Source organism: Vanellus vanellus, assembly GCF_965231255.1.
Source record: "Vanellus vanellus genome assembly, chromosome: 5".
NCBI lineage: Eukaryota > Metazoa > Chordata > Aves > Charadriiformes > Charadriidae > Vanellus > Vanellus vanellus.
In genome coordinates, this window is record NC_138910.1 from 51,541,797 (window position 1) to 51,565,462 (window position 23,666).

Below are 23,666 nucleotides of genomic sequence, written 5' to 3' on the forward strand. Positions count from 1 at the left end.
TGAGAGACTCATGATGAAATCATAACATTAAAATGTTTTCTGCAGCTACTGTAAAGGAAGCAATCAATTCTAAATTCAAGATCTGGCTTGCAGATTATATGCTCCTCCATGACTTCTTCAGACTAATAGTGACTCTTGCTGGAGTATGGTCAACTGGAAGGACAGGTTTCCCTAATAATCTTTTTGGAGTGTGTTGTCTGGAAAATGTTAGAATATCCTGAAAACCTTTATTTTAGACATTCAGCAATCACTAATAACATTTGGCAGCCTTAAATCGTAGTTCTCAGGTAAACATGCTTTTTCTTGCTAAATATTCCACCCTCAGTGTCTAGGTCAGTGAAATAACACAATTTGACATGTATTGGTAGCAGTTACTACTTTATATGCAGGCAGCAGTATCTCTGAAGGCATATAAGTAAGTGCAAGTTCTTACACGCTTTATTTTTTCTTTCATTATTCAATCTCAGAAACGGCTAGTGAAGAAGAGTCTCCAGTGCCTTCTTGCTCTCATCTAAACAGTGAAAGCTCTATCCCTGAAGATCTTGGCAGTCTAGCTGCTGAGTCTGTCCCTTCAGAGACTATGGGCCATGGACAGACAGAAAGTCCAGATCAGAGTACAGCTAATGAAGAAATGGTTTATTCTGAAGAGTTCAAGTCCTCTACCTCACCCAGCAAACTTGTGAGTGAGCTTTTTATGCTATATGTATTCTTACACTTGTAAAAGGCTATCAGAAAAGTAGTAAGTATAGCTATCCCAGCTGTCAAAGCAGAGCCTAAACTCATCTCTGGGTTTGCAATACTATTTTACATTACTGTGAATAGACATTGTGATCAGATACGTTCTTTCAAGTCTTGAGGAAAAATTGCTTCAGCACAGAGTTTAGATATTTTTAAACTTGTGGGTAGTCTTGCAAAATGTTTTGCGTATGTCACGTAGGTATGCAGTATTAAGTGGTGGAACCCTGACCCAGTTTACCAGTGTGAATTAGCTGTAGGCTAGCTTGTTACCATTGTATGAATTCTTTGAGGCCGTGGAAACTATGTTCTGTTTTTCCGCCTTGCTTTATTTGCAAGTAATGTATCCCAAAGTATAGCTATAGGATGAAGAAGCAGAGCTGTAACCTCATACACAATCCTTTGGGTTTCAGATTATGTCTGCTTGCTAGCTAATTCTGCCTTATTGTTCTGTTCTGACTACTATTTCTGCTTGGTTGATAATTTTAAGTGTCATCCTGATAACTTTTCCCTGTGCTCAGTGAGACAGAAAATGCAGTGTCTGTGGCATAAAAAAACCTGCTCATCTATACTTATTACAAATACTTTTTTGGAAAGTTGGCTGAGAAGATAGTGAGGTAAAATGTCTAGTATGTGCCAGAGGTTACATTCAAGGTGTGTAAAAGATTTGTGGTATAATGTTGAAGCGGTAAGTAGCATTTTGGAAGAATATTTGCACTTAGAACTTTTTACCTGGCCTCAGAGCAATAGTGGTCTGTTGTTTTACTGATTTAGATTGTCATCTTCCACCCTTTACATGGAATGGTCCTTTTGATTTCACAGATATATTTAGTAGGAGTTCCTATTGGCGTGGTTGTTACCAAATAAGATTACATAAACTGTATTGAACACCTGTGAGTCAGAACCATGTCAGTTCACTTAAGTGGTAATAGAGTAGCCTAACCAGGTTTACTAAAATCTAGGCTCAAAGTTAGCAGTCAGCTATTGCTACTCTTGGTATTGTTGTTTTATTGTCTGTCAAACTAAGATTGAATTCTTGTTAAGATAGCTGGATAGGTACCGCTGCTTGTGGGATGTTCTCTAGTCGTGCTGTTCTTTCCTTGTAACTAGCTCCTGATGGCAATGATCTACTTTCAAACTGAGCTTTACAAGCAATTGCTTATTTGTCTTTTTCTTCTCCCATAGTCTCCTCCCAAAAGTAGCATCTCTGTATCAAAGCAAGATTCCAGCAAAGGTAGCCATAGAAGTGGATCACAGCTACGTTCCCCTGTGAAGTCTCATCAAATATCTCACAACTGGTCTGATGAATCTTTATCCATGACACAGTCAGGTAAGTGTAATAATGCCTGCTTGGGTTTAAATTGCTTTTTCAAAGCTTTTCCTTTTAATGAGTAAACTTGAAATGAAGACATAGATGTGGGGAGGCAGACAGAAATTCCTGGAAATTGCCAATGTTTGGGGTTTTATAAGAGTATTTTCTCATGGTGTAGCTTGGTCACTTCAGCTTAAGAAGGTCTTAATGTAAGAAGGTCTATATATTATCTCTTCTTTTAGAAAGTAACACAGGTTCATGCCAACAGGTATGAAGAAGATACAAGTCAATAGGTAAGGTAGTCCTAGAATTTAAACATACCAAGGTTAGCTGTGCTTTTAACAGGTGACACTTCTCCAACACTCATGCTGTAAGAAAACAAATATGGTTCAGCAATATATAAACATGATAATCCTCCTTCTGAACACAGCCTGGCTCCAGAATCAATATAGCTCTGTTACCATGGTGGTATGAATGAGCCTGTTGGACCTGCGCTGGCATGTGCAGAACAAACGGATACTTCAGGACACGCGTTTTTGTTTTTGGAGGAAGGTTTGAACTATGTGCAGCAAAATAGGGCCTAAGATTACATTTTGAGCTATAAAACACGAGATCTACTGTATGGACTCTTTATCACAAGTCTTTTATGCAGTATCCAAGCTGGCTACCAGTAAATGCTGAGGGAGGGCATGTTAGAAGTGAACTGGTACAGAGTGGTCCTTTCCCTGGTGTGCTCTCACAGTCTGTCAGTCATGTGGATTGCAGGATTTCCTGAGCCATCGTTCAGTGGGTCACCATCATCAGCTCTGTTAAGCAGTGAAATCTGTTTTGAACCTTTCTGTGCTTTTAGCCTCTGAAACATCTTGTATTCCACAGTGCAGTTGACATAGCATCATAAAATACTTCTTAGCAAATGAGAGACCATTTTCCTGCTTGTTTTTTTTAGTTCCCTAAATGATCGATAAGTTTTTAGTGGAAAAAGGATTAGGTGGTTCTGTTGTATGTACTGGCTGTTGTTTGTGATAGGTGGATAACTTACTGGCATGCATACATATCCAGTCTTCGTGGTGCTTGATGTGGCGAGCTTAATAATCTTTTATGTTGGGTTTTTTTTTTTTTGTTAATACGTATGTAAGAGCAATAGAAACACAGTAATTTTGAGGCAGCTGTTCTCCTACTGGATAGAGAAATGAATACGTAACACCTAGATACTTGCACTGAGTAACGTGTTGGGATTCTGTCTAGAGAGCAGTTTGCAACACAGTGAAGCATTCAGTGACTTTATCAAGTTATTTCAAGTTCTGACTGAGAAACCACATAAGGAAGCTATTATGAAAAGTAGAGCAGGCAACAGTGATTATGAAAATAAACTTTTTAAAAATAAGATATTTGATTCCAAATGTTGAAGAATGGTATAAGATGTGGGAAGTCCATCAATATGGTGCTGGTTTCACAATAAATCATTCCATTGTAAAGAGACAAGTCTTCCAAGCTGCTGAGTAGTCATGAAGTCATTGCTATGTCAGTCCAATGCATGCATACACAAGATCATCAAAGATGAAAGCATGTGCAGATCTTTCCCTTATGAGTTGATCAAGAAGAGCTATAATTACCTACTGGTCACTTACTATTCGGGAGGAGTTGTTAATTACAGTGGCATCATAAAGTACTCCTGATTAGCAAGTGAGATTCCATTGTTTTTGTGCTGTGTTGTGGGGGTTTTTTTAAATTCTCTAAATGGTTAACAACAGTTGTTAATGGAAAAATAATACAGTAGTTTGATTGTATTTACTGGCTATTGTTGATGATTAAATCCTTCATTATGGTGGTTTGTTGTCTTGAGAAATGAGATTGATTAGCAAAATGTCCAGCTGTTCCTGCTGGCTGACCAAATAACACTGGTGACTTACTTTCTAGGATGTTCAGTAAAGCAATTGGTGTTTATGAGCATCCAAGCCTTTTGGTCCAAAAACCATTATAGGTGATACTGAGCATTAGAAAAGCAAACCAGCCAAGATCCTTCTCTTAAGAGCTGCAGTTGCTGCTATAGAAAAGGAAGGGGACCGTCAGCCGCAGGGAGGAGCTCCAGTAAGGCTATGTCAGATAAATATTTTGAAGTTTTTGATGTTTAGTTGTGATAACACCAATCTGGGACAAGGATCTTGTTTTGCACTATGTTGGTATACATTTAAAACAAGAAACAAGTGGATATAACCAGGTGGGTGGAAAAGAATAAGTAATGAAACACTGAGGCAGTCACTCTATAAAGTCTGAGAGGTCTGAGAGACTCAGTTTCTGCAGCAGAAATAATGAAAGTAGCAGAGTTACTGGTAGAAAGAGGTTGTCATGCAGAGAATGGATCTAAGTATCTGGGGACAGTGTCCCAGGGGAAAAGAGGTGGAACATCATCAGGACTGGAAGACCAGGTTGCAGAGAGTTCTGGGGATGGAGAGGAAGGGAGGAGATCATATTAAAATTAATAAGGATAATGATTAAGAAAAAAAATTGTTCAGGTGGAAGATAGCTACAGTCAGTAATGGTGTCATAGGAAGGTCTGTAAAATTTAACTTGGAGCAAAGACATGCCAAGTAACTTTGTGTAAGCTATTATTCAGTAGTCTACCATCTGTCTTAAGCTCAACACTACCCTCCTTCACCCTGAATAAATGGTCATCCTGAGGCCTGAAAACAGTGAAAATCTCCACATTGTTATAATTGACATTTCTTCCAACTGTTGACCAGTCAACTGTCTATTTCATAGATGTATTTAGTCTAGGTGGTAGGAAATCAAAATGGCCCAGAAACCTAAACTGCTTTTGGAGTTCACTGTTGCAAGTGAAATTCTCATCAATGAGGTATACCTTGTAGCTTGAAACTGTATATCACGATTGTAAACAAATATTTCAGATGTATTATATATTCATCTTTGAGTTGTCATTTTTTTAAATACGTCAGAAAAAAATAATTTCTGTAACAGCTGACATGATAAGCAGCATGGTAGCAGCATAAACATGGGTGGTTGATGTGAACAAGTTTGGTAACAAGTTACTGTATGTATCGGAGCCTTTCTTTTTTAAATTAAATAAGATGCAACACTTTTTCATGTGTTACATAGTTGTGTTGGGAATCTGAGATCCCACTTTAAGAGTCTTATGTAAAGATCAACATGTTGACATTAAATTGTTGTATATTTTGCTTAGACCATATTTTGTATTTACTAAATGACTGTTCATTGCTTTGCATAGAACTGTTTTGTGAGGTGCAAGCTTACAAAGACTAAAACTAAACTTTTTCAGAAACCACATCTGATCAAAGCGACATTGAAGGACGGATCAGGGCCCTGAAAGATGAACTACGGAAAAGGAAGTCTGTGGTTTACCAGCTGAAAAAGGAACAGAAAAAGAGACAAAAGGAAAGACTGAAGGCCCAGGAAGCCAGTCTGATCAAACAACTGGAGGTTAGGAACAGTAGGAAGAAGGGCAAAGTAAAAGATTGTTAGCCTTGGATAAACCATTATAGTATGGGTGTTGTTGGCAGAATATTGTATCAACAGCTGTGAAAGACACATTATTGTGATAGAAATGTGACTGTGTCCTGGCTATTTAACCATTTTCAATAATGAACTAGAGCCTTGAGGCAAAAATGCCATTCCCTTTTTAAATGCGTATCTTTAATGGGTTACTAGCAGCGTTCAGGGGACTTATGTATGTTTATACACATTAGTACCCTAGCTTGGATTAAAGAGTGATACTCATGTGATTTGTTTTTGAAAGTAAAGTATTAAAATTTCTAGGATTCACAACTGTAGAGCTTTAGGAAGTTAAATAGATTGCTTTACAGAAAAATCGAGTGTATCCTTTATTCATCTAATAGGTTTTGATTGCTGAATTCTAATTATGGTTTAGTAGATTAACAGTCATAACTGTTTTCCGTGTGCAGTCATATGATGAGTTTATCAAGAAGACTGAAGCAGAGCTGAGCCAAGATCTGGAGGCATCACCCACAGCCAAACCTCAGATTAAAACTCCATCCTCAGCTGCTGCTGAAAAACCTAAGATCAAGGCACCGCCACTTCATAGGTAACTGGGATTCCTTCTTCTTTTTGAGATTATTCTGATACTGCTGTAAATGCTGTTTTAGCAGAAAACACAAGTGCAAGGAAAGCTGGTAACTGCTCTTCCTCAAAGCACTGGACAGTGACAGTATCCTGTTGACCTATTTGCCAGTCTTATCAGACCCAAAACAGATAAGATGTGCTGCCATTGTAATCATATGCCTCTCACTTTTGTCCTGCCCAGCCTTTCCAGTCCTATTTTCAAGTTGTTTCTGAACAATAAATTTCAATTGTGCAGGAATTGCACTAAATTTTTGCATGGATTACAGGCCTGAAGGAATTTTTTCCCATTTTGGTCACTCATTATGCCTGCTGCACTGTGTGAGGCAAACCATTCATCTTTGCAACTTAAATCTGGTTTACGTCTTAGGTTTTAAAAGGTAGAAAATTCAACTGATTCCTGCACTTCCTACTGTATTTTTTAAGTGTTTCATTTTCTCCAGCAGATGGTGCAGTTTTAGTGCATTCAAGTAAAAAAAAATAAATTTCTTTTTCTTTTTTTTGGCTGTAAAAAAGGCTAAGGTTTGATTAGTCTTTTTAAAAATTACTTTCCAGGACTCACCAAACTATCCTCTCTGTCCCCATTCCTGTTTCCTAAGGTCACAGTTTGATGACAAAGCGAACTGTTTATGTTATCATTGGTGTGGTATTATAATTATAGATGCTCGTATTTCCATTTTTATCTGTTAAAAAAAAAAAAAAAAAAACAAAACCAAAACAACACATTCTGGTGTAACCATGATTCATGCAATTTGATTTTTCATATTTAGGCCTGAGACGGCTAAAAACTGGAAATCACTGGCTGAATCAGAGCGATCCAGAGCATCTTTGGAATCCATTTCAGAACATGCAGGTATGTAACTGGAAGAATCTGTACTATAGATGAAGATCTTGAAGACTGACTGTTTTAAAATTCTTTAATCTTTTCCTTCTTGAGTCAAGACGAGGTTTTAACAGAGGATGCAGACTTCATAAAACCATGATGCTCAAGCTATATTTTTTACTATTGTTATTTAGTAGGCTTCTGCTTTTGCTGTTTTCTGTATATTCAGTATTTAATTTTACTATTGCTGAGGTTTGCCTGAAACCATAATTAAGTGACAACCTTTTTCCTTTCTTTTGTTTCTTGTTCCTTTATCACTTGAGGAAATAAAAAATAATTAAGAATTTAGGAATAGGTTGGGGTTTTTTTTAGATACTTTTCAATGTTTTGTTGTTGATCATTATCTAATCATTATCTACCATTCTAATATTGGTTGTATTTGTGGCTTACAAACAAATAACTGAGCCCTTACCTTGGGCTCAGTATTATATGGCATTATGAAATACTGGTACAAGGAACAGAATTCAAAAGAAAGCTTTAAAACACTGGAACTGAAAGAACGTTGCTCATGTTCATAGGACATCTAGAAATATATGTTTCCAAGGAACCAGTTTATATCTTCTTTTAGCATAGAAACCTTGATGTTAATTTTGTTGCCTGTGGTTGCATTTTTCAATAAAACAATGCAGGCTATACAATCTGCTGTAATTCACTTTTTATTTTCCTTCAAGATGCTGTGTCATCAAGAACTGAGAGGTCTGTCTCTGTGCACACCAAAAAGGTGGCTGTGACAGATGTTCATGCAGAAGGACCTTCTGGAACATCATCTTCTGTTTTAATGTCGCCAAGGAGATCCAGAGCAGGATCTGGTGATTCCTTAGATAATGTACCCTCATCATCTCTTCTCAAAGATGTGAAAGACATTAGCAGGGTATTCCATGGGTCAATGAACAATGTGGTAGAAGCATCCAATGCTGAGGCTGCCTTCAGTCAGAAGTCTGAAATACAGGAAGACTTGGAATACATAAAGTCTGAGGAATATGAGACTGAAGGTTCTCATGTTAAGCCTTTGGAGAGTTCTGATGTCTTGTTGACATTAGATAAAGAACAGGAGAGCTCATTGGACATCCTTCCAAAGAAAGTCCTCCATTCTGAAAATGAACGCTCTCAGAAGGAACTCTTTGGTTTGGCTGTCGCAAGTCTTCATGGTACAGAAGAAATCCTAGAACAGAGACCGGTAGATAAAGATGCTGTAACTGGCCGGAGCGTAGAAGAGTATTCTCTCAAATCAGCAGAGGAAAAAGGTTATCTGCTTTCAGAACAACTCTTTAGTCAAAAGGAGCCATCATACCTTGAAGACTTTGAAGGATCCTCTTCCAGAAAACAAGCATCAGTTGAAGAAACACTACCTGGGCAATGTTACAAAGATGACTTTGAAGCATCTATTCTCTCTCCTGATGGGGATGCTCAGTCACTGACAGAACGCTCACAGCACACACAAACCAGCAGAAGTAGATCCACCAGCCTTGGCAGTGATGGTGAAATCAGTGAATACCTCAGTGACAGGTCTTTCTCTCTCTCTGGCAGCTTGCATTCAGAGAGGCTATTAGAACTTAAGTCTCCAACAGAACTTATAAAAAATACTGAACGCAGAGATGTGGAGCAAGAACAGGCCCCTACCGAATCACCGCTATGGGCCTCTGTTTCGATCACAGAAGAAATGGATAGTTTGCCAAATTTCAACATCGGTGATAGAGTACTTGTGAGCAAAGTCCAACCTGGAACATTGAGATTCAAAGGTCTGACAAAGTTTGCCAAAGGGTTTTGGGCTGGCGTGGAGTTGGATAAACCTGAAGGGAACAATAATGGAACTTATGATGGTATTAAATATTTTGATTGCAAAGAAAAGCATGGTATTTTTGCTCCTCCTCAAAAAATCTCTCACATTACAGAAAGCATTGATAGCCATTTAGACGCAAATAAGGATGAAGACTCATTCTTCGATGATAGACTGGAGAAGCAACACAAAGCTGAGCAGAAAGACAGAGGAAGTTCCAAACCTGGAAAAGAGGATGAAAGCCAGAGCAGAGATGCAACAGAGAACTCTTCCCAGGGTAAAGCTCCTGCAGACAGAGCTGTTTCAGAAGCCTCAGCTGGGGAAAGGGTTGATGAGGAGTCTTCTTCTAAAGTAAACAGCATAAAGGAGATTTCTGTAGCTACTGAATCACTTACCCAAGAACAGTCAGTGGTGGATTATCTGAAGCATGCTGTAAAAGAGGAGGCCAGCCTTGCTCCTCTCATTTCTGGTGTTGTGGATGAGATTTCCACTGTTCAGTTGGATGATATCTCAGATTTCCTTTCTGAAAAACTGGAGAGGCAGAAGACACTGGGGGAAGAATGTGCTGAAAAGTTAGATGATCTCTCTCCTGGAGTTGTGGAGAAGCCTGCAACTCCACTTCTGGATTTGCTGACAAAAGAAAAGAACCAGTTAGAAGCCCAGCTTAGACTACCACTTAGCGAGGAAGAAAAGTCAAAAGACCAACTGGAGAAGGTCGGTTTGCTGACAGACAGTCTACTTAGAGATTTTGTGAAAGACACAGTCAATCAGTTACAGCAAATAAAGAAGGTCAGAAATGAGAAAATCCAGCTTAGCAACCAGGAGCTCTGTGATATGAAGGAGGAATCCAGTACCCCATCTCAGCAGGTAGAAAACCAGATTCCCGATGGACTGAATAACTTTTTTCTAACTTCTGATTTGGAAGATGAAAGAGAAGAACTTTCCTCTCCAGACATGTGTCCCAGACCTGTGAGTAACGCACATCTTGCACTGATTTTAACAGTTGATTGTTCCTTTGATGGTGATTAGATCTGAGGAATGCTGAGTGGCACCAGTTTGTTTTCTCCCAAGTTTTGTTTGATGATTGGCTGTATGTATGTCTTCTACACGTGTGTTCTTATGTGTCCAGTTCACAGCTCGTTTTGGTAGCCCTACAGACTGAAAGTCACATTTTGGCACATGAAAGTGAAAAATACTTCATTTAGGTTGCATTTTGCCTACACGTTCAGTTTGTATTTAATCCTTACCCTCAGTTTTTATGCTAAAAATGGCAAATTACAACAGACTGTAAGCTTACCTCTGTCTATTCTTGATATGAAATAATCATCCTCGAACATAATCAGTTGCTGTGGAGGTCATTAAGGTGTCAGACTGCACTGAACTAATATATCATGAGTAGTGTAAGTTCAAGCTTCCTCAGAACAACCATTAATGATACAGATACAGGAGTGGGCCTTTCTGCTGAAGATCCCAGTGAACCTGTCTGCTTTGCCATTGATCTCAATATATTAATCATCACAGAAAGCTTCAGCCCATTTCACCAGTGTAAGCACTACTCAGTCACTAAACCAGCCATAATCTGCTAAAAGTTTTTAGGCTGTTGATTTAGATCTAAGACTGTTAGCAATCGAAGTGAAAAGTTGCATGTCACGTTATCAGTTTTTAAACCACTCAGCCTTTCGTAAACATTTGAACATTAGGACAGAGAGTGAGCAGGACACAGTCTTTTAAGCTCTGTAGGAACCTTCTGAAAGCATTCATCAGGAGCGGTAGAAACCCCAGGTATTTGAATCAAAACATTTCTAATTTTACTGTGGGCTATTTATTATTTTTCTTAGTATTTGTGCATATATTTCCAGTTACATCAGCAGAGCATTTAAAAATGTAAGTTGAGTTAGACAACAGTGTGACACCACTTTTATATTTACTCTGTGGCTCTTAATTCACAGGAGAGTCCAGTGTTTGGTGCCAGCGGTCAGGAAGAGCTTGCCAAGAGACTGGCAGAGCTGGAGCTCAATCGGGAGTTCCTGAGTGTGCTGGGAGATGATCAAGACTGGTTTGATGAGGACTATGGCCTGAGTTCCCATAAGGTCCAGCACAAGCAAGCTGAGGAACCAGCAGTGCTGCCCAAGGTAGAACCGCAGAAAGTGCCAACAAAACTGTGTGAGGAGCCTTTGGCGGTCCCTCATACTGCGGTGGAGGTGGAAGGTATGGTGCATGCAGCAGCTGAGGAACTCTGGAAACTGAAAGAGCTGGGTCATGACCTGCAAAGTTTCAGCCTTCATGCAGATCTTAGTAGTACCCTCAAAGAGCAGGACACTGACACAATAAACAAGCAAGTTTATAAAAAGGTACAGTCTTCAGACATTTTGTTCTTGCCCTTTGAATATTTACCATGAACAGCAGCAGCCTTAACTTTTACTTCTTTCTTTCTTAAGGTGGTATTTGATTTAACAAGAGAGATCTTTGGGGAAATCTTTGCTGAGGATCCTAATCTAAATCAGCCTATTTGGATGAAACCGTGTAGGATCGCATCTGCTTATTTTCGCCGAGTAAAAGATCCAAATGATCTGGATGAAATCAAGGTAGGAAGAAATCTTTGTCATGCAGGGAAAGTGAGATGAAAAATATTATACTGGCACTTGCCTGAGTGTTAAAAGATCATAACAGGTGTATCCAGCAAGAGATTAGTTGTGAAGAGAAATGAGATTACAAACCTGAAATGGCATTTGTCAAAATTGTCCTTTTTTACTCAATGAATTTGCCTCTCTGTCCTTTTCGCTGGTGCTGGTTGCATTTAAACCTTAGTCCTCTGTGCAGAACTGCCAGGATGACCTTGATCTTATAAAAATTGGTATGCTGACGGGCTGCTGCTTTAGCAGATTTCAGTGGAACTCTGTATGGGTATATTGACATGGATCCAATGGTAGGGTCAGGCCAAATGGGATGAGCTGGATTTTTTACTCAGACATCTGTGCCAACCTCACTGAGGACAGTGGGAATTGCCCAGAGGGACTCAAAATTTGACTGGTGAGGGCATTGTTGTATTTGGCAAGCCAGAGGAGGTGTCCTGTTGTCGGTGGCAGTGCTCAAGAAAAGACAAAACCCCCAAGAAGCTGGAGCCTGACTGGACCTAGGTTAAACGTGCAGGGCTAGACATGTGGAAAAAAACTGTCTGCCTACAAGCAGTCAACAAAGAACCTTCCATACAGCTCATCAGGACGCAAATGAAGACTTCCACCTGTACTGTTTCTTCTGAAATTGGGAGGGTTTTGACTGTATTTTGATTAATCTACCGAAAGTACAGCTTGTTAACTGTCTGGAAAAGACAGAAATAGTATTTAGATCACTGTGTTAGTTGAGAAGACTTTCAAAAGCATGTGGCAGAGGAGAGCAGGGGCACAGGACAAGGACACCAAACTCCCACCCTGCTTTTCTTTGATATTCTCCCGTAAAATGAATTGTCATAATCTCCTGTTTGCTGTACTGTTTAATTGTTACAGCAGTCACAATCTCAAGAAATTTTTTTTCCCACTTCTGGGTTTAGTAGTTGTTTTGCCTGTGTAATGCTGCCTCAAAGACTTTCACTGTAACTTTCTTGTATACACCGCATGTCTCTTAGCTGAACAGAAAGCTGTTATGCATTCTATAATGTGACTTTTGAGGGTAGGTACTTTGTGCATGCATTTCGTTTCTTAGCTCAAATGTGATAAATCTCACCTTTACTGTTCTGTAGAGCTTCATTGCAGCAGAAGTACTGAAGTTGTTCAGCCTGAGGAAGGAGCCTAATCACAAAACAGACTGGCAGAAGATGATGAAATTTGGGCGGAAGAAACGAGACCGAGTGGATCATATACTGGTCAGTGGATGAAAATAAGCAATCGTGTCAGATACTGTCCACCAGACTGAAGTGTCACATGTTGTGACATTGTATTTTCCAGTATTCGATCATGCTGTTTAAAAAATACAAAGTGTGCATCAGGTCTTGGTAGAAGGTGTTTAATTTTAGAGAGTGGTCTATTGACAAAAACAGAAGTCCAGTGCCACTGAAGTAAGGTGACATGAGTGAATTCTCTGTTCATACCTACTGATTTGACTGGAGTATAAATTTGCCCACTCCCAGAAGTTTAAAGCATAAATTTACAGAAGGATGCACTGAAATATTTGACTGAAAGGAGAGTAAACTTTTTCTTTGAGAAGGGAATATGTTTTTCTTCTTAAATTTAAAATGTTTTTATTTTGAAGTAATATTGTTTAACTTGGAGATAGTGATGCCGAGAACTTAATAGACCAGATTACTAATCAGATTCAACTGAAAGGTTGCAAAAGTTGTTAGGTTAGAACAGCAAAGAATTCAGAGAGACAATATGGGAAATGATACTCCTAGTACAAGGTAACCAGTCTGCCAGATGGTACCCACAGCTAAGGATGCCCTCAAAGCTAAGCAACCAGCAGGACTTCTGCTCCTGTAGTACTTGCTATGAACTAGTGAATGCAGCTGCCACTGGGGCAGAGGCAGTTCAGTGTTAAAACTGTGTCAGAGAGACAACGTCTGTCTGTGTACTAGTTTTTGAAAGTTACTAGGTGGCTTGTATTGCAGGATGATTAACATCTTTATTGGCTATAATGATAGTGAAGGTTGTGCTTGGGAATATGAGTCGTCATTAACACTGTGCTTCACTTAATTATACCTGAAATTGATTCCACGCACGCGCACATATAAGTAACTTCGAGTCATGGGTTGTGTGGTCTTTTAATTGCCCATCAGTGGAAGGTTTCCAACACAGGCTTTTTCCCAGGGGTTTAATTTTAATTGTATGTAGATAGAATATCTACATATAGGACCTGCATATCCTAGTACACTGGATTCTGGGATATGAAGGCTGTTAAAGCATGCACAAAAAAAAAATCTTATGTTTAGATCCTTGAGAGAACTAATAATACAACTATTATGCTTGCGTACCAATTTCCTAATTTCTTTGAACCATACCTGGAAAGAAAGATTCCTGACTGGAAAAATTGTCCTCGTTGAAGGCATCCAAAGTGCTTTAGGTGGAACAAGTTTGAAGTTCAGATGATCTGGTGGTCTATGATTTACATGCAGCCCCAGACATCAAAGATTAATGGAGCTCTGACAAACTTGGCTTAGTAAATAATGTGTTTAATTTTACTTTGTTCTCCCAAGAATATGTTAATAAAATTTTAGCTGAAGATTGGGAATAACACTGTGAAGATTGTAGCATGCCATGCTTTATGAATAAGGCAGTCTCAGTGACATTGCTAACAAATTTATACTGTAATGTGAGACACTATCAGAGAAACTTTTAACTGAAAACCTTAGAGGATAATGTTCAATTTCTCTTAGCTTGTTTTATTAAAATCTGTAGAAAACATGAAGCATCTGGATAGCTTTCTCTGTCTCCTAGTTGGCCTCCAACTTGTGCTTAAGGTCACGAGTTCTGTGACAATGTAAATCCAAGGTCATAAGTGGATATACAGGTCTGTGCAAGATCTGCTGCCTCTCCACTAGTAACTCATGGTGTAGCCCTATACTGAGAGGTCTGTTCGGGAGTTTTCCAAATTTTGTTTAAAGTATATTCAAGTAGTACAACACAGCAATTTCCTGAAGGAGGAATCAAGACTGATTTGGTAGGTTTATGTGCTCCAGAAGCTTCTTTAGAAATCACAATTGAAAATGCTTTTCTCAAGTTTTTGTGATTTAGCCAATATACACTTCTTGCAATGTGCAAGGGATGTCATGTGAGTACATATATGGGCTGTTTGATTTTTCCACATCCTTTTGCTGCTTATAAAGACAAAGACTGTTAAAAGAAAACATGATCTTCTTAAAGCAGAGGTAAACATTCTTAAGCTCCTGTTATTTGCATTTAAACTTTGAACACAGGTCCTTCTAAGTTTCTTCATTTCCCCTTCAAGTAAAACTAACCTTCAAATTAAAACATCCTTTGATAGTTTTCTATTGAGACAACTATGTATTTTTAGTGACTTCGATGAGAGGATTGAACACATGTGAATGTCCAATACTGTCTGACCCAGGAGCTAGGCATGACTAAGGGTGAGAGGGGTTTTGATACAGAGGAAGGGGATTCTCTTGTATGGAGCCTTCTCCAGCATATTAGTAATGACTGTCAAATAATGGCATCATCTGCCTGGATGGTTGGGTGGCTCTAAAACCAGGAGCCCTGCCTGTTTGCTGAATTTCCTTTTATTTCTTTTCAAGGCACAGAAGCAAGTGCCGAGCTATTTTTCCCAGCTTAATCTCTCCCTGATTAGCCCTGGATGTGTACTTCTGGATTTACCGTACTGAACCCAATTCCCAGTGGTTCTTGTCCTCACCAAAGGTTCAGCCTCATGGAGAAGAGGCATGGCAGTAGAAGCAGCCTGTGCTACACGAGTGCTCTCCGTGATGCTGGGTCCTGTGGGTGACTGCAGTCAGCTATCATACCTGCTGGGAATTAAGGGGAGAACAGGGTGGGTTAGCCCTTAGCCTCCTTGCTTTGCCTTGATCTTTGCTACTTCCCCTGGTCACTGCATCTTTTGTTGTGTTTTCACTTTCACAGACACTTTCCCAGCATTGACACCAATATAATTGGCCATGTTTTTCTGCCAGTGACAAAAAACCATCTTCCTCTTTTCCTTTTTTACAGCACCATTAAGCTTTGATCGGGCATCTCTGTCCTCAGAAAGCATTTGTATTGGGATTTCTTAAGAGAGATCTCTGATCTGCTGGATAGTTGCTCCAGTTATTAACATTTACAGCAACTCTTGGCTTTCAGTAAACAAGTACAGGTGGTTCCTTTAACTTGACTTTGAACAAAGTAGCTTTTCATAAACATGAATGTTTAGATGTTTGCTTTCTTCTTCTCATGTCCCTTCGTGTTGTCACCTTTATCACATGTATGCTGTCTGTGCTCTCTGGGAGAACCTCATTTGCAAATGAGCACGTAGACTGAGGTGCTGCATTTTGGTACATCAGGGCTGCCTGTACCTTTCAAAACCTCTTTTTAAACTACAGCAAGAACACTCATATCTCCTTATTTAAGTTCAAGTGCTAACAATAGACTGTTTCCACTACTTGGTTTTTTTCACTTGGGTCTCCAGCCAAAACTCCCTGTGCTGATCTGTTTGTACAAACTCTGCCATTGCTTTCCCTGCCACCGCCCCTTCCCTTTTATCCAGAGCTAGAGAAAGCAAAGCTCACATGATACTGCCAAACCTGTGTGTTTAGCTTTCACACCTGAGAAGTCTGCTAACAGAGTGCTGAAAAGTACTTGATCTTCTGACCTGTTGACTTAAGGGCTACAATGTTTCTCTCCATGCAGTTTTGAACTCTGCAACAAAGCAAAGCTGTTCCTATCAGGCTGTCTTAATTGGAAAGCCCGCTTCTGTGGCGCCCAAGATCTAAACCCAGAAGGAGTGCAACAATAAGAAGAGAATCAAAACCTCCTTGTGTGCACAGTCATGCATCTTAAGATTTCCAGGCACTCTGAGAGTGAAAGGTTGTGAGAATGCACCTGTCTGCCTTCCTCCTACTGGCATTCTTCCAAGGCAGTCGTTTATTTCTGGATTTTGGTATTTTCCAGTCTCCAAATGATCTAGTTACTCCTTAAATGTAGTTTATTTTGCAAATATTCATGATTTTGAATGGGGACCTTCAGAAATTGAAACTTACTAATTTACTTTCCAAAGTTTCCTTCAGATTATATTCTTTTAAGTGTTGTTTTTGGGGTACTGCGGCATTTATTAAATGGCCAGCAGAATCATGCTACCCCATTATCTCCTGATTTTTCTTTTGTGTGCATGCCACCTTCTTTCTTTGAGTATTTAAAAAAAAAAATCAACAACAAAGCACACACAAACTGTACTACACAGCCTTCTGCATTGTGTCACTGTTTATCTTTTCCTGTAGGGTGGAATTCAGTTTCATTAGAACTTTTTTTCCTGACTTGGCAGAAATGCAGTTTCTCTCTGGTATAGAGAGCTTACTTTCTGGTATCAAATACGTAAAGTTTTGCTTTTGTCATGAGAATAAGAAGAACTTAAATGCTGTGCATGTACTGAAGACAATGCAAAGCCCACTTCCATGAAAGCCACGATAGTCACCAAACATAAGCCAAATATAAGCAAACTGTCTCCATTGCTTAGAAGCAGTTTGTAATACTACAACAAATGGATCAAACATTTCCCAGACAAAGCAGTCACAACTGCCTTGGCTCAGATGTCTGCAGCTAGAGCTGCAAAGCTGAATACACTATAAACAAGACTTGCCTGCAGCTGCAAGTTGCACATTCTCTTAGTTTTCCAGAAGTATGCTCGAGGAAGTCGTCCTAATGCCAAAGGAAATTGTGCACTGTGCCTCTGAGAAAGAGGGGAATGATAGAAGGGAGAGAAAATTAATCACTGATACGTTTTTTTCTTTCTTGATCTTTCTGCTGCTATTTAACACCCAGCCTTTCTCTGCCCGGATCAAGTTACCTTGGCCTCTCTTGTTTACTTGTGTTTCTTTACTGTGAATCTCTTCTCCCTTCCCGCCCCCCCCCCCCCCCCCCCGGTTTTGGTGGTTTGGGTTTTTTTGTCCTCCTGGAGCACAGTAAAGGAACTGTCCCATCACATTGTAGCAGGTGAGGCAGAATAAACAAATCAACAACAGCTTAATGTGGATCTGGATATTGGGGTTTGTTTAAGGGCCAGTGAGATCAGAGCTTTTAACCTGCTTTATTATTTTACTCACTTGCTTCCCCCCACCCCTAGTGTTACGTTCACTAGGTCTTGACTTGGCTTCTCAGCAGTGAGGTCGCTGCTGGCCTGGGAGGGTTGGGCAGAATATCGCATTGGTGGGTATTCTGCAGCTGCTCCTGGTTACCAGTCTTGGATGTCTTCAGTCAAGGTCCCTGAGGGTCCCCTGGCATTTGTTTCCACCCACCTCCTTCATCTGTAGGATCTTCTCCCATTTCCAGGATCTCTCTTCCAGCCAGGTTCTTCACCTTCTTCCATTGGGGCCCCTGTTTTCTATCCCAGACCACTTCTGCTTTTTGGAAACCCTTTTTTTCAGCACCACCTCATCTTTTCGTGATACCTGTCTCTTGCTTTTCCTTGTCTAAATAAGTCTGTGATGCAGACACACAACACACGGTCAGCCTCCAAACTGGTGCTTATATCTTATGCCTCTTTATTGATGGGAGGACTTGGGACATGCTGCCATTGTTTAGTCCGGGGTTTATCAAAATATACAACCAGTGCATACTGGTTGCAGGCAGCAAGCTTCTGTTTGAGAAAGAGTTCAGAAGTCTGTTTCAGACATTCACCCCCACACAAACTTACATCCAATTATCTGCAGCTTGTTAGCATTCAATTTAAGTTATTTTTCACCTACAACACTCATTCAAAGTTTGATTGCCAATGTTGTTGCTTCTTCCTTATTAGTAAGAAGCATAATGAAACCATTAACACTTTGTCTTTGACAGCCAAGGAGTGTTCCCTGTGTTAGCGCAGAGATTTGTAACCATGTAATGTGACTCCTCCAAAGCTGTTTGCAGGATGAGATCCCTGCGCCTGTCTCCAAGCTCTCTTAATAGAGGGAGAAAGGAGCTGTCAGACTGAAGCCCCGTGTATAACTGAAGTCTCATGAATGGCTACAAACCCTGAAGCAGTGCCGTTTCCCTGGGGTTCCCATAGCAGCCTATTCTTGGGCTTCACACAGTGTTTGGGTTATTGAATCATCATTATGCTACAGCAGCTGTCACCTTCAAAACAGACAAGATTCTGGGTGGTTTAGCTTCAGGCAAAAGAGGGAGAGGGGGTGCTGGGGCTATAGCTCTTGTACTCTCTTTACACAACGACACTATTACATATTGGTAATGGATTAGTGGATTTTCAGTATGTTTTGGCAGTATCTATGTGTCTGGCCCAATTGTCTATGTGGACCATGTAAATGTCTTTTGAATTCAGAGCATAGGATTTATGGTCAGAGGAGCTTCCTGCTGAAGCTGAGCAGTGAAAGAGCTTTCAGTAGGTTTTCATTGTCATTTTAAATGAGTGATGTTTGCACTCACTCTTTCTTTTCTCAAAAGTTTGAACTTTGTTAGGATTTATCTCTCACACTGAAAGGGTCACCAAGACAAATTTTTAATAAGTTTAATTGGAGATGTCCAGTTTGGAGAGATTCTCAATAAGACTTGATTTGCTGAATGAAATTATATATTTCTGTCTGTTACTAAAACGCTTATTTGCCAATGACCAGTAAGACAGGATTTCATTTGTCAACAATTTAGGAGCAGAAGGAAATAAATACTCTTTGAGTTACTCTTCTAGCTATAATGGTACAAAATTGCATTTGTAGTAATGCTCTCAAATCCAATGAAGCATAGAATATTCTGTGCAAATGACTTGTAATACTATCATACAGCATTTTGTCTTCCTACACAGAAGAATTGGAATAGTTAGTTATTTCCTTTAGGTTTTCTACTTCTTATTCAAATAAATTGAACTGCAGTAGAGTCTTTTCTTTTTCTCCTTCCCCTGTTCAAGGCCTTTGCCTGATTTCTTACCAGTTTGCTGCATGGAATCAGCTTCTTGCAAATATGCAATTAGGGACTTTTTAATGGAGTTTCTGCTCTTGGCCAAGAATATTCCATTAGCTGAGTTCTTTCAACTGAAAAACTTGTGCAGGAGTATGAAATCCTTTAAAATGGATACTACAGTGAAAGGTAGAAAATGTTCATACAGTAAAACAGCCTGGCTCAAATAGATCTGTGTTCATTTTGCTATTCCAAGCATTTCCTGTAATCTCTTACAAAGACAGATATGTTGTTTACAGATGCGTACTGTTTTGGACTCTTTCTGGAACTTTTCAGGGGGTATTATCCTAGAGCAACAGAATTGTAATATTTGTTTTGCCTTTTCCTTTCTAACCTCCAAGGTGCAGGAACTTCACGAGGAAGAAGCACAGTGGGTGAACTATGACGAGGATGAACTGTGCGTAAAGATGCAGTTGGCAGACGGGATCTTTGAGGCCTTAATCAGAGACACTGTTGATGTACTGAACCAGATAAATGAGAAACAGCGGAGATTGCTGCTTGTCTGACAGTGCTGAAAATAAACTTACAGCTGCGTAACCATGGAGTCACAGGCCTTTCTGACTCCTCACGTACTCTCCACCCTGCAAGTGCTGCTGCTGGACTTCCATGTGCGGAGTTTAAAGGCACTTCAGATGTGATTAAAGGAACCTGAATTTGCATCCGCTGCCACTAGAGACCTCGCACCGGATTTGTTGTTTGGAACAAGCTGATCCCTCACCCGAGGCTGTATTGTGGAGTGCTCAAGACTGTTCATGTGCCAATGCTGTTATGCCACATAACTGTCAGAAGCTGTCTGAGGCCCCTGCCTGGGGCTTTGACATGTTCAGCTTGTGCTTCGAAAGGGTTGGGTAAAGTTGGGATACTGTTTGCTTTGCTGGAATGGCTGTCAGCCATCAGTACTCGACTTGTCTTTTAGAAATGTGAGCAATTTGGAGAAGAAACAGTTTGGTCAGGTTTTAGTCATAAATGGAGACTTACCTAACTGAAGAGTGTTATAATCTTAACACCTTCTCCTGCAGCCCTAACAATGTGCATCAGTTTCTTCTGATCCAGAGCCCATTTAATTCCCTTCTCTGTGAAGTTGGTTTTCATCTTTCTTCTGTGATGTGGTACCAAGTGTGGTGCCGGCCAGTCCAGGGAAATTAGATAATGTTGCTTTCTGCATTCAAGTAAAGAATTCTTGCTGCTTTTCCCATGTAACTTTCTTCGATCCCAAGGTGGAGCAAGATAAAGGCCACCAAATGTCAAGCGTGAAAGATGAGCCCGTGGACAGCTTTCCTCCTACCGTGTAGCACTTCTCTTCCTGGAGCACCAGCTGCTCCCAGATAACGGATACTCAGGACTTTCTCAGGCACGAGACATGCAGGAGTGGAAAATGTTTCCTCACAAAAATTTGGCCTTCAGTCACTCAGCTTCCTCCCTTACTGTCACCTCATAAATTGGGGCAGCTGTTACTTGAACAATTTAGAAAACAGAGTGTATTCACCAAAGAAAGCAGTGTCCAGTGCTTGACTGTCTGCATGTTTTGTGCTTGTGGATTTTTTATTTATTTTCAGATAATTTATTAAGTGGGTTATAGGAGAGTGTCCTGTGCAGTTGGCTGCACTGTCTTATGTTTTGAGACAGCTGAACTTGAGAAAGCATCTGTTCTGGAATCTTCCAGAGCCCTGTATTTTTCGCACAAAACCTCTCACTTCTTGAGACAGACTTCCTTCTGCTGAGTGCTCCTTCCTAATCTGTCCCTCTCATTCTTGTGTTTTTCTTGGAGGAACACAGACAATCTGGGGTCAAACGTTGATGCCTTAATAGTGGATGTCCCTGTTTGCTAACCCGGGACAAGACCCAGAGGAGAGTCAGATTCTCCAGGCACACTGGAGTGCAGAAAGACACTTTGAAGCCCTTGGAGGTACCCCATAGATGCCACAACCCGTGATGGGTGTGGCAGGGAGATCTCCACCATTTCTTTCATCTGCTTGGTTCTTGGGCTTACTGCTATGCATACCTCTGCTACTGCTCCATTTTGTTTTCTCTTTTCCATCTTTTTTTTTCTTTTTTTTTTTAAAGCTATCATTGGAGTATTTGCATTTTGCACAATGACACACAGCTGGTAATTCTTCAGGGACAGCACTGGGAAATGTTGGATTTGTCAGAGGTCCATGCAAATTCTCAGATACAGTATTGCCAGCACCTCACTTATGAGTTAATGGTGAGCCATATTAATGGGAGCTTAACGAGTGGAAGAACAAGGAGGAGGTCATGGTGTATAGGAACACCTTCAACTGTCATATGCATGTCTGTTCTGCAATAGTGGCCCTTCTGGCTGGCTGGAAGTCAAATGGTCTTGGTGGAGCATTGTTCAGCTTTTTTTCTGAAGTGATTCACTTGTCCACGTAAAATGTCATGATGCTGAACCAGGAAACTCTCAAATGCTTAAGATAGAAGCAAACTAAAGCTGCTGCATTTAACCAGCATGGTGTCACTGATTGGGTCACCGCCTCAGATTCCCTTTCCTGGGTGTATCATCTTCAATAGCACGGATCATTATTTTTATAGGTAGCAATTACAGAAAGAAGGCAGAAACCTGCAGCGTAGGTTTGTGGCTGGAGTATCACAGAAACGAAGTTAGTTTCTGTTCTGTACATGCCGTGGCTGGTGTTGAGAAGGTTGCCCTGTGTCCCCAAGGCGTTTTGGCTGTTCTGCGGGGCTGGCACAGCTTTTCTGGTCTGTCCACCAGCAGGGATAAGGCTCTACAGTTGGCCTGCCGCGGTGCTGGGGACCATTGGGGATCATAGGCCTGTTGTCTTGCTGGCTTGGAGAGCACTAGTTTAGTATCCTAAACAGAAGTAGTAACTATTTTTACAGCTGTTTGAGCAGAAAGAAGCTGTGTCTAAGTAATGGCTTTATTCCTTTGCAAACATCACCGTTTATTTTTGGTAGCGATCCTTGATAGGAGCAACCCTAAAAAGACTTGAACGTACGTGAATTATCTTCTCAATACCTCAAGTGTGTTGAGTTGCTTTGAGCTGAGTGTATACTCAAAACCTCGAGTGTGTTGCGTACTTGTGGACTGATGATTACTGCGATGAAGCAATGGTCTGTCTGCGTCGTGGCTGGTAATGAGGAGGAATGAGGAGGAAGCCTGGAGTCTCGCAAACAGAGGCTGAATTCTCCGTTCCTCTCCCCAACCTTCTCATTTTAAGAACAAGATGATATTTCTGGGTCCTGGTTATCTTGGTGCAACCACGTTAAAAGATTCAAGGCTGAGACATTTTTCTGAGACCCATAAGCTGTTTGGGGCAGTGGCTGTCATCACTGGGGAGATGCGGTTCCCTCTTCGGAAGGATCTTGATGCCAAGTGGGAAAGCCCAGGCTTGTGAGGAGAAGGAGCGCGAGCACCCCTCTCGCAGCAGGTTGTTTCCTGAGCCGAGCTGTGGAATATTAGTACTTCTGCCTTTCAGAAACAGCTTGTTGCTCACAAGGTGGAATGAGAGGTTGAAAAATCCCGTCTTGTTCACTTTCCTTTCTTGAAAAAGTGGCCTTAGCTTTTTGCAATACTTGAATAAGTGTGTACCTGCAGAAGATCTTCAGTAGCACAGTGATAGAGACCTTTTAAGTGACTATTCTGCGAGGAACTGCGTGCAGTTCTGACTTTCATATCCCTTTGCTACCTTAAGAATATTAGGAAAATAAAGTACTTTTCAGCAGAGAAACAGTTGAATCTTATAAGGTATTTAGTGCATCTGAAGTGTTTACAAATCAACTAAAATGGAGAAAAGCAAACTATTGAACTTATTTGTAATTTAAACATTAAATGCAAAAATATATACAGATGAAAGAGGAATACTGTAATTAACCTGCATTTACTAGTTTTTTCCTTGACTTTGCAGAGCCTTTTGATACACATTTGCAAAGCCGCCTTTTGGGAGGCTCTGTCTCCCTGTCTACTGTGTTGTGGAGATGCTGAAAAGAAACCCGTTTACTGTGTATGTGTAAATAACCTGGTAACTTGGTTTTTGGGCCAGTTTCAGCTAATGTTCACATCCAGAGCAGCTTTGCACAGTAGACAGACCCAAGGATGTGGAGGGGTTTTTTTGTAATTAAGAATTGTAAAATAACCGGGGTGGTCCCTGTGTACACCAGTGTAAATATCTTTGGTAACTGAAATGTACTTTAAGAGAACAAAATCTGTAAATAAACTGATTTATAAATTAATCTTGTTTTCTGGTTCCTTATAAAATGGAGCTTTAT

At 40.3% G+C, this 23,666-nt stretch overlaps 1 protein-coding gene across 1 annotated transcript in view; it reads left to right on the forward strand.

Annotated features, from left to right (window-relative positions):
* The window catches only part of CEP350 (centrosomal protein 350), a gene marked incomplete at its 5' end in the record, with an annotated part of 67,891 nt that extends 44,267 nt beyond the window's left edge, over positions 1 to 23,624 (forward strand). Inside the window, 10 exons of the mRNA XM_082483368.1 lie at positions 468 to 679; positions 1,921 to 2,065; positions 5,343 to 5,503; positions 5,986 to 6,125; positions 6,931 to 7,013; positions 7,715 to 9,789; positions 10,770 to 11,171; positions 11,259 to 11,405; positions 12,557 to 12,679; positions 19,760 to 23,624. Coding sequence (XP_082339494.1) covers positions 468 to 679; positions 1,921 to 2,065; positions 5,343 to 5,503; positions 5,986 to 6,125; positions 6,931 to 7,013; positions 7,715 to 9,789; positions 10,770 to 11,171; positions 11,259 to 11,405; positions 12,557 to 12,679; positions 19,760 to 19,924 — 3,653 coding nt within the window. The 3' untranslated portion in view covers positions 19,925 to 23,624. The remainder of the gene's footprint in view (positions 1 to 467; positions 680 to 1,920; positions 2,066 to 5,342; positions 5,504 to 5,985; positions 6,126 to 6,930; positions 7,014 to 7,714; positions 9,790 to 10,769; positions 11,172 to 11,258; positions 11,406 to 12,556; positions 12,680 to 19,759) is intronic.
* Between the last annotated feature and the right edge of the window lie 42 nt (positions 23,625 to 23,666).